The sequence below is a fragment of the Talpa europaea genome (genome assembly GCF_964194135.1).
Source record: "Talpa europaea genome assembly, chromosome: X".
Taxonomy (NCBI): Eukaryota; Metazoa; Chordata; class Mammalia; order Eulipotyphla; family Talpidae; genus Talpa; species Talpa europaea.
Window position 1 is genome coordinate 38,072,415 of NC_140081.1, and position 11,621 is coordinate 38,084,035.

At 35.8% G+C, this 11,621-nt stretch overlaps 1 protein-coding gene across 1 annotated transcript in view; it reads left to right on the forward strand.

Annotated features, from left to right (window-relative positions):
* Window positions 1–10,649, forward strand: part of KLF8 (KLF transcription factor 8) — a gene marked incomplete at its 3' end in the record, with an annotated part of 92,373 nt that extends 81,724 nt beyond the window's left edge. The window contains exon 5 of the mRNA XM_084259236.1: window positions 10,468–10,649. Coding sequence (XP_084115362.1) covers window positions 10,468–10,649 — 182 coding nt within the window. The remainder of the gene's footprint in view (window positions 1–10,467) is intronic.
* Between the last annotated feature and the right edge of the window lie 972 nt (window positions 10,650–11,621).

The following is an 11,621-nucleotide window of genomic DNA, read 5'->3' on the forward strand; positions in this document are numbered from 1 at the left end:
TTAGGTTTTCTAAATTCCTGCTATGAGTGAGACCATCCGGTATTTTTTCTTTCTTTGTAGTTTATTTTGCTGAGCAAGATCCCTTCTAGCTCCATCCATGTTGCTGCAAACTACATGAGTTTATCTTTTTCGATTGCTGAGTAATATCCCATTGTGTATATGTACCACATCTTCTTGATCCAGTCATCTGTTTTTGGGCATTTGGGTTGTTTCCATCGTTTAGCTATTGTAAATAGTGCTACTATAAACATAGGGGTGCAGGTGCCCTTTGGAATTAATGTTTCTGTGTCATTTGGGTAAATACTTAGGAGTGGAGTTGCTGGATCATATGGAAGCTCTATCTTTAGTATGTTGAGTAATCTCTATATAGCTCTCCATAGTGGTTGGACCAGTTTTCACTCCCACCAGCAGTGCAGGAGAGTTCCTTTTTCTCCACAGCCTCGCCAATTTGTTGTTGCTAGTTTTTTAATATGTGCCATTCTCACTGGTGTGAGATGGTATCTCATTGGAGTTTTGATTTGCATTTCCCTGATTACAAGTGATGTTGAACATTTTTTCATATGCCTGTTGGCCATTTGCATTTCCTCTTCAGAGAAGTTTCTTTTTAGCTCTTCTGCCCATTTTTTGACTGGGTTATTTTCTTTGTTGTTGCTGAGTCTCATCAGCTCTTTTTAGATTTTTGTGATCAGTCCTTTATCATTAGTGTTGTGTGAAAAAATGTTCTCCCAGTCGGTGGGGTTTCTCTTTGTTTTTGTTATTGTCTCTTTTGCTGTGCAGAAGCTCTTTAATTTGATGTAGTCCCAGCTGTTTATCTTTGCCTGCACTGTCACTGCTTTGGGTGATGTGTCTGTAAAGATGTCTTTGAGGTGCCTGTCATGTAATGTTTTGCCTATATTTCCTTCCATGTATTTTATGGTTTCAGGTCTTAGGTCTAGTTCTTTAATCCATTTTGAGTTGGTTTTTGTGTACAGTTTGAGGAAGTAGTCAAGCTTCATGCTTTTGCATGTAGCGACCCAGTTTTCCCAGCACCATTTTATTGAACAAACTTTCTTTGCTCCAGTGCATATTCTTTGCTCCTTTGTCAAAATTTAGTTGACCGTAAATCTGTGGGTTTATTTCTGTATTTTCTATTCAGTTGCATTGGTCTGTGCAGTTTTGATTAATATGGCTTTGTAGTATAGTTTGAAATCTGGGATTGTGATGCCTCCATTCCCTACTTTTGTTTTTCAGGAGAGCTTTGGCTATTCGGGGTTTTTGGTGGCTTCACATGAATTTCATCAATGTTTGTTCTATTTCTTTGAAGAATGTCATTGAAATTTTTATGGGTATAGCGTTGAATCTGTAAATTGCTTTTGGTAGGATGGCCGTTTTCATAATGTTAATTCTTGCAATCCATGAGCAGGGGATGTCTTTACATTTCTTCGTGTTCTTCTCTTCTTTTAACATGTTTTATAGTTTTCTTGATATATGACCTTTATTTCTTTTTGTTAGGTTTATTCCAAGTATTTGATTTTTTGTTTCAATAATAAAAGGGATGGTTTTCTTGATTTCTTCTTCAGATTTATTGTTTGAGTATAGGAAGGTTACTGATTTTTTTTTATTTTTTATAAAAAGGTTTATTATTTATCCTGCCACTTTACTAAACTGATTGATTAGTTTAATTAGTTTTTCTGTGGGTTTTTTGGGGTTCTCTATGTGTATTATCATATTATCTGAGAATAGTGATAGTTTTACTTCTTCCTTGCCTGTTTGGATTCCTTGTATGTCTTTCTCTTGTCTTATTACTCTGGCTAGGACTTCCAGTATTATATTGAAAAGCAGTGGTGAGAGTGGATATCCTTGTCTTGTTCTAGATCTTAATGGTAATGCTTTCACCTTTTTGCCATTCAGAATGATACTGGCTGTTGGCTTGTAATATATGGCCTTTATTATGTTGAGGTATGTTCCTTATATGCCAAGAATTTCAAGGGCTTTTATCATGAATGGGTGTTTCACATTGTCAATAGAGGTTTACATCATATGATATTATCATATGGTTTTTATATTTCTTTTTGTTGATGTGTTGGATTACATTGATTGATTTTCGGATGTTGAACCATCCTTGTGTCCCTGGAATAAATCCTATTTGGTCATGGTGAATTATCTTATGGATACATTGTTGCATAGTGATAGCAAAAATTTTATTGAGGATTTTTGCATCCGTGTTCATTAGAGAGATTGGCCTGTAGTTTTCTTTTTTTGTGTTGTCCTTATTTGCTTTTGGTATTAGTGTAATGTTGGCTTCATAGAACATATTTGGTATTATCCCTTCCTTTTCAAGTTTTTGAAAGAGTTTGTGAAGGATAGGCACTAATTCATTTCTGAATGTTTGGTAGAATTCATTAGTAAATCCATCTGATCCTGGGCTTTTGTTTTTGGGAAGGTTTTTGATTAAAATTTCAATTTCACTGCTTGTAATTGGTCTGTTTAGTGTTCTATTTCTTCTTTATCTAGCTTTGGGTGATTGTAGAGTTGTAGGAACTTGTCCATCTCCTCTAGATTGTTGAACTTATTTCCATATAACTGTTCTTAGTAGTTTCTGATTATTCTTTTGATTTCTGCTGTGTCTGTTGTGATTTCTCCTCTTTCATTTGTGATCCTGTTTATTTGTGCTTTCTCCCTTTTTTCCTTTGTGAGCCTGGCTAGGGGTTTGTCTATTTTATTGATTTTTTCGAAGAACCAGCTCTTGGTTTCATTGATCTTTTGGATTGTTTTTTTAGTTTCGATTGCATTTATTTCTGCTTTGGTTTTTATTATTTCTTTTCTTCTACTGGTTTTGGGTTTTTCTTTTTTTGTTATTTTTCTATATCTTTGAGCTTTGAGATTATGTTGTTTCTTTGAGTTCTTTCTCGTTTCTTGATGTGAGCCTCTATTGCTATATATTTTCCTCTTATTACTGCTTTTGCTGCATCTCATACATTTAGGAAATTGGTATCTTTGTCATTCAAACCAAAGAATTTTTAAATTTCTTCTTTGATCTCCTCATCAGTCCCGTGGTCTTTCAGTAGGGTAGCTTTTAATCTCCAACATGTAGGAAAGTTTCTTGCCTTCTTTTTATGGTTCATTTCTAGTTTGATGCCTTCATGGTCAGAGAAGATGGTTGGTATGATTTCAATCTTGTTGTATCTGTTTATGTTTGTCTTCTGTCTCAGTATTTGATTGATCCTGGAGAATGATCCGTGTGTGCTTGAGAAAAATGTGTGCTCAGATTTTTTTGGGTTTAGTGTTCTATAGATGTCTGTTAAGCCCATGAGCTCTAGATCCTTATTTAGAGCTTTAGTGTCTTTATATAACTTTTGTCTTATTGATCTACCCATTTTTGATAGCAGTGTGTTGAAGTCTCCTACTACATATGTGTTTTCTCTGATGTCTGTTTTCAGAGATTGTAATAGTTGTCTGATATATTTCGGTGCTCCTCATTTGGTGAGTATATGTTAATGAGTGTTATTTCTTCTTGAAGTATTGTCCCCTTGATCATTATGTAGTGACGGGGTTTCTTTTTACCTTTTTGAGTTTGAAATCAGTTTTATGTGATATAAGCATAGCTGTTCCTGCCTTCTTTTTTGGTCAATTTGCTTGTAGGGTTATTTTCCATCCTTTTACTTTCAGTCTATCTTTATCTTTTGTAGTTAAGTGAGTTTCCTGGAGACAGCAAAGGTTGGGTTTTGTTTCTTAATCCAGCCTGTGACTCTGTGTCTTTTTATTGAGGAGTTTAGTTCATTTACACTTAGAGTTAATATTGATATGTGAGCATCTGTATTTGTGATTTTGTATGACTTTTCTCTGGTTTTATTTATTTTTTTAGTAATTTTTTTTTTGGTCTTTGTTTTCTTATTCACCCCTCTGTTTGTTCTTGCTTTAGGACTTCTTGTAGTATCTTTTGGAGTGGGGGTTTAGTCATCTGGGAATTTCCTTATTCTTTCTTCATAGAGGAAGGAAAGCTTTGTGGGATAGAGTATTCTGGTTGACATTTGTTGTCATGGTGTCTGTTGACTCTGTCTCTCCACTCTCTCCTTCTCCGTAGTGTTTCTTTGGAGAAGTGTGATGTCAGCCTTATTAGTTTTCCTTTGTATGTTGTTAGTTATCTCCCTCTTGCCGTCTTCATTATTTTTTCCTTGTCTTGGGAGCATTATTATTATGTATCTTGCTGTATTTTTCCTTTCATCATGGAAATTTGGTGTTCTTGCTTCTTATATGTCTATTTTCAGCTCTTTCTTCATGTTTGGGAAGTTCTCCTCAATTATTTCCTTGACTAGTTTCTCTGTTCCTATGTCTCTCTCCTCTCCTTCGAGATTCCTGTAACTCTTATATTTCCTTTCGTCATGGAGTCAGAAAGTTTCGGAAGTTTTTCTTTGGTCTTTTTCCTTCATACTTCTCTTTCCTTTTCTTTTTTGTTTCTTTTTATTTGTGTGTCTTCGAGGGTACTTATTTGTTCTTCCATTTCATCTATTCTGCTATCACTGCTTTTCCCAGAGTTCTTTACCTCTTACATTAATGCTTTGATCGCCTGCATTTCTTTCATTTCCCTATTTAGAGACTCAGTTTCATTGTTCTGATCATTGATTATTTTTCCCTTATTGTTGTTTTCCTTATGTCTTCTGTCAGTTTTTTAATCACGGATTTTTAAAATTCTCTGTCTGGAAGGCTCAGAAATTCTTCCACGTCACTGTTGTTGCAATCTGGTGGGTGATTTTTATTTTGCGATGTGTCTTCTCCCTGAGGACTAGCTTGGTTGCTTGTAGTTTTTCTTCTCTCTGCTGCTTGTTTTCTAATTTGTCCTATGCATTAGGACACTGTGTCGCTGGTACTGGCGAGCATCTTTTTGGTGTGCTCTTTCTGGGATGTCGGAAACTGGTGGTCCAATTGAGTCAAATATTGTTATGCCAGAAGTCCAGTAGGGCAGTGGTACTATGAATATGTTAATGGTCGCTCTCACAGAATATCTCCTCCTTCTGTATTTGTTTAATTCCATAGGTGTGTCTTGAAGTCCTGCAGACTGCTCTGGAGGTGGGGTGGGTAGATTGCTTGCTAGGCTCCAAATTGCTGGATCCCCCTCTAGGCTCCAATTCCCTTCCAGGCGGGACCTGGCTTGTGGGGACCTTCAGCTCACCTCTAGCTGCAGGGTCAGCTCTCTACCAGTTTCAAGCAGTTTTTGATGAGGCAAAGGTCCCTATTCTAAAATGGCGAGTCAGAAGCGAGCTTTCCTGAGCTTTCCTGCACCCACTGTCTGACCTGGCTGTGGCTGCCACTCCTCCTCTGGGCTCTGAGTGCTGGCCAGAAGGGGCTTGGTGTGGGGGGCTTCCCAGCTCATCTCTGGCTCTGGGGTGAGCCTGATGCCAGTTTCAAGCAGTTTTTGATGAGGGGAAGGTCCCTATTCTAAAATGGTGAGTCGGAAGTGCACTTTCCTGTGCTTTCCTGTGCCCGCGGTCTGCCCCGAGTTATCTTTTTCAATTGTGTCTTTCTTTGTTTCTTTGTTTCTTTCTTTGTTTCTTTCTTTCTTTGTTTGTTTCTTTGTTTCTTTCTTTCTTTCTTTCTTTCTCTCTCTCTCTCTCTCTTTCTTTTCTCTCTTTTTGTCTTTCTCTCTTTCTTTCTCTCTTTCTCTCTCTTTCTTTCTCTCTTTCTCTCTCTCCCTCCCTCCCTCCCTCCCTCCCTCCCTCCCTCCCTCCCTCCTTCTCTCTCTTTCTCTCTCTCTTTCCTGCCTTCCTTCTTTCTTTCCTTATATTTTACATCATTTTTCATTTTTTACAAAGTTTTCTTTCTTTTCTCAGGTATAGACCCCACAGCACATATTTTTAATGCATTGTTCAAATCAACTTGCTAAAAAATTTTGTGGAAATTTGTGTCTATGTTAACTAGGAAAATTGATGTATAGTGTTCTTTTTTTCTGTGTTTTCTTTGTTTGGTTTTAGTATCACAGTAATGTTGGCCTCAAAAATATATTCGGGGGCCTCCCTGGTGGTGCAAGGGGTTAAGTCTCAGCACTATGAAGCTATCAGCAGCAACTGCAGTGTGAGTTCGAACCCTGGCCAGGGAGCTGATCCACATGGCACAGTAGACCTCTCCGGTTTCACCTGCTGCTCTCCTCAGCAGTGTATTTCATTAGATCTACCTGTTCTGTTCCCCACTCTGTCTCTGGTGAATCCTCTCACCAACTCCCCTGCACCTCTGGCCTATACCCCAGCTCTTGAGCACTTGTATGCATAAATAAATAAAATAAATCTTTATATATATATTTATATATATGTGTGTGTATATATATGTATATGTATATGTATATGTATGTATGTATATATATATATATATATATATATATATATATATGTAAGTGTCCCTTCTTTTCCAAAATTTGGAAGAATTTTAGCCAGGTAAGTATCATTTCATCTTTGCAAGTTTGTTAGAACTTACTTATGAAGCAATCTGGTACTGGACTTTTGGTTTGGCGGAGAGTTTTGATTATTGTTTCCATTTCCATGCTTAAGATTTGTTTGTTCATGATTTCTATTCCTTTTTTAATTAATTATTTTATTTATTAAAATTTTTTCTTGCATCATTGTAGTCCCCATAGTTCTTCCACCATGATATCACCCATGAACCATCACCATATTGCTTTGTGTTTATCCCACCCTTGTTTTGTCTCCTCGCCTCCTTTGCTATATGCCTCAGTTATATTGTCAGCTTTCTAGTTTTTACTTTTTCTTGACCTTTCATTTGGTTTCTCTATATTCCACATATAAGGGAGGGATATTTATCTTTTTCCTTCTGACTAATTTTGGCTAGCATAATCGTTCCAGCATCATCCATGTTGCCACAAATGGCATGAATTTGTCTTTCTGGGAAACTGAGTGATATTTCATTCTTTTGCCTGTTTTCTTTTTTATGTTTTATTGTGTCAGGTCTTACACACCAGTCTTTAATTCATACTGAGTTGATTTTTGTATATGGTGTGAGATAGTAGTCTAGTTTCTTTTTTTATTTTTTTTGCATGTTGCAATCCAGTTTTTCCAACACCATTTATTGAAGAGGCTTTCCTTGTTCCTTGTTCTACTGTATGTTCTTTTCTTCTTTGTCATAGATTAGTCGACCATATATGTGTGATTTTATTTCTGGGCTTTATTTGATTACATTGATGTGTGTCTGTTTTTGTTCCAATATGATGTTTTTTTATAATGGATTTGTAGTATTGTTTGAAGTCTGGGAGTGTAATGCCTCCATTCTTCCCCCTTTAGGGCAGGAGAGTTTTGGTTATTAGTGTTTTTTTGTAATTCTGTTAATATTTCTTCTATATTTGATCTCAGTTGATTATATAATTCTACTTTATTTTCTTTGTCTTGTTGGTTATTGAATCTGTTAGCACATTAATATTCATTGTAATTTCTAATTATCCTCTAAATTTCTGCAGATCTGTTGTAATGTCTCCTTGTCTGAATTTGATCTTATTTATTTGAAATTTCTCCCTAAGTGAGCCTTGCTAGAGTTTGTCTATTTCATTTATTTTTCCAATGAAGCAGCTTTTGGATTCCAGTAATATTTTTTACTGTCCTTTAAATATATATTTTATTCATTTCTGCTTTCATTTTTATTGTTTCTGTTCTACTGGCTTTGGATTTGTTTCTTCTTCTTTATCAAATTTCTCAAGTGGAGAGATAAATATATTTATTTGAGCTCTTGTTTTTTAATATGAATTTCTATTGTTATATATACTTTCTTTTTAGTACCACTTTTGCTGCATCCCATGCATTTTGGAAAATTGTGTCTTCAGTATCATTTGTCTGAAGGTATTTTTTTTCCTCTTTGATATTTTTTCATTAATTCAGTGGTCCTTCATTAGTGTGTTGCTCACTTTGTAGAATTTCCTTGCTTTCTTTTGATAGTTGATTACATAATTTGATTCCTTTATAATCAAAGAACATGCTAGGTAGGGTTTCAATCTTTGTGAATTTATTGTTATTTGTTTTGTGTCCCAGAATTTGGCCTATTCTGGAGAACATCCCAAAATTCCTTAAGAAAAATTTGTATTCTGCTTTTGGGGTGTGTAGTGCTCTGTATATGTTTATTATAAAGTTATAATAATATAGATATGAAATTATAATATATAAAATTATAGTATATCCTAAAATATTATTTGTAATATTATATTAATTTGTGGTATAATTTTGTATAAAAATAATATATTAATATATTATATAATTTTATATAATAATATAACTGTAATAATACATAATATAATTTTATATAATATATAAAATTAGTATATTATATATTATGTTATATTATCACATATTAATATATTATTATAATGAAATTATAATAATATAGACATATATGTCTATTATATTCATGCATTTTATTTTTTTGTTTAAGGTTATTTTTTCCTTGTTTATTTTCTAATTGATCTGTCCACTGGTTGAGAGTGGGATGTTGACGCCTCCTACACAACTATGTTTTTTCCAATATCTGCTTTCAACATTGATAGTAGTTGCTCAATGTATTTTGATACTCCTTCATTTAGTGATTATATTTTGATTAGTGTTGTGTCTTCCTGATGTATCATTCCTCTATCATTATATAGTATATATAATGATATATATACTTTTGTTAAAAAGTACCCCATCTTTTGTTAAAAATTTTAATTGGAAATCTACTTTGTCTGATATTAGTATGGCTATCTCTGCCTTCGTTTGGGTCCCACTCATTTGTAGGATTGTTCTCCAGCCCTTTACATTAAGCCTGTTTGTTTCTGGAGTTTAGGTGTATCTGCTGGAGACAGCAAAAAGTTGAATTTTATTTCCTGATCCAACTAGATACTCTGGGTCTTTTAATTAGTTCAATCAATTTACAGAATGATTATGTATATGCAAAAGTCTGTTACAGCCATTTTGTTAATTTTTGTGATTCAAGCTATTTCCTTATTCAATTCTTTGTGTATTTTCCTCTCTTTAGTCTAGATGTATAAGGTCCTTTCAATATCTTGTTGAGTGGTTGCCCATTTTTTACAAACTCCTTGAGTATCTCTCTGTCTGAAAGGGCTTTTTTTCTCCCAGATATAAGAAGAAGATCCTTTCAGGTTAGAGAATCCTTGACTGGTAGAGTTTTTCTTTTAGTATTTGGAACACATCATTCCATTCTCTCCTTGCCTATAGTGTTTCTTCAGAGATGTATATATTATCTCCATTAATAAGTTTTGTTAGGTTATCTGCTCCTTCCCCCTTTCCAGCTTCAATATGCTTTCTTTGTCTTTAACTTGTGGAAATTTCACTACTCTTTCTTGTTGTAGCTCTTACTTTGTTTAGGTGCTGTGGGGTCCTTTTATCTTCCTGGATTTGTATATTTATTCACTTCTTTAGGTTTGGAAAGTTTTCTTGATGATTTCTTTAAACACATTTTCTGTTCCTTTCTCTCTGTATCCCCACTCTGGTATTCCCATTATTCTTATCTTGCCTTTCCTCATGGAGTCAGATAATTCCAAAATATTTCTTAATTTTCTCTCTTCCTTTTTTTCACAGATTATTTGTACTTTCATATCTTAAAGTACATTGACTCATTATTCCAATTGATCTATTCTTCCATAACTTTCTCCTCAATTTTTCATCTGTATTTCTCTTTTTATATCTTGAAACACCATTGTTATGTTGTTGAGAGCTTAATTTTTTATCTTCGGTTCATTGATTTTATTTGTAAGAACTTTCATTTGATTTTCTGAGCCTTCTTGACTTTCTTTCATTTCTTTGAATTTCTTTAGCATGGCAATTGTAAACTATGTATCTGATAGGAAGTACTTATCTTCCATGTCTATGAAGTTTTATTCTGGAAAATTGTTCTCTATCTGTGTTGTATTATTTCCCTGAGGACACATGTGTCCATTTGTTGGGTTTTTCATTCTTTCCATTATTTGCTTTGGGACCCAGCTGCTGTAGATAGGGCTTCCTCTGCATGTTCTTCCTCAGCCCTCACTGGTACAAGAAATCTTACTGGTCTGGTTGGATGCTGGTGGAGTCTCCTGGCAGGTTGCATGGGCTGGGGCTCTTTGGCACCTCCCCTGGCTTATATATTTTTTTCCCCAGCCATCTGGGCATGGACTGGCTGAGTTTCACAGGTTTCAAGGATTCTGGCATATTTGGCATCTCTCTGGGCATGGGTCCTGGGTCTCAGGTTCGGACAGGTGTTGGCAGAGTCCCATGGTAGGCCTTGGAATCCTGGGGCCACTGTGGCATCTTCCCTAATGCAGGTCTGGGTTCTTGGGTTCTAACAGTTTGGGTGGGCACTTAGATTATCTTTGAGACTTCTGGAAAGGTGATTAGGATCATGGATGCAAAGTAATTCCATCACCTTTAGACCAAAATCTCTTGAAAAGATTATGTACTCAGTAAACTTTTCAGTATCCAAACTGCTCTTTTTGACTCCCTTTGTTTTGTCATGTTCCCTTTTTAGGAGAGAAACCTTATAAATGTACCTGGGATGGCTGCTCCTGGAAATTTGCTCGCTCAGATGAGCTCACCCGCCATTTCCGCAAGCACACAGGTATCAAGCCCTTCCGGTGCACAGACTGTAACCGTAGTTTTTCTCGTTCTGACCACCTTTCCCTGCACCGCCGTCGCCATGACACTATGTGAGCAATGCAACTGCACTGGAAGAACTGCCCTGTTCTCTTTCTTGTGTGTTTGCTGAAGTCATGACCATCCTTGCCTCTGTGCTAGGGTTGGAACTGCTTACTGAACCAGATTGATGAAACTGGAGGAAGAGATAGCTGGGCTTCTATGGAGGAGACCTCATATTCCAACTTCACCTCTCCACTAACCAGTCCCCAATTTTTTCAACCTCTGATGGGTTGAATTCCACTGTGGCACCAATGGTTGCCCCCATCACCCTCAACTTCTGGCCCTCATGCTCCGAGATAAGACATTTTCCTATCACAACACAAGAAGAGTCAAGCTCAAGGCTATGAACAAATAAGCTGCTTTCCCTACTGTTTTTCTCTTGTTTTCTAGAATTCTTATCCATATATTTTGAATCAGTACTTAAAAGTGGATGGTAGTATCCTAAGATGACTTTTTTTCCAAAACCTCAGTAAAAGAGCACATAACAATATAGCTAGTTGAAAGATTTATAGGAATTTGTGTCCTGATTCTAGGGCACATTCTCAGAGTAAGCTGAGTTCCATACTAAACTCTAAGTTCTGTAAATACAATTTTGTTTGTTTTTACTGTTTCGTTTTCAGGCAGTGCTGGTGCTTCTGCTGAATTCCATGGAAAGGGATGAAGGGGTCCTTGTCCTACAGTTCTTCCTCATTCTCTTTCAGGATTAAGGATCTTGTGACACAATTACATTCTTTGTTAAATTGAATTTGAAAAAAAAAATATTCAAAACACACACTGACATCCCAGTAAGGAGAAAAGTGTTTCAGGAGACAAGGAACTAGCAGACCCGGGATCATCCTGAAAACAAAGAGGCAGAGTTGGATAGGATATCAACAGGATAGGCTATCAAAAGTGCTGTAATCACAAACCTCTTTCAAATGGCAGCCTTTTGATACAGTGTCTTCAAAGACTGCACTGTACTTTTTATTCTTTTGTTTATATAAAGCA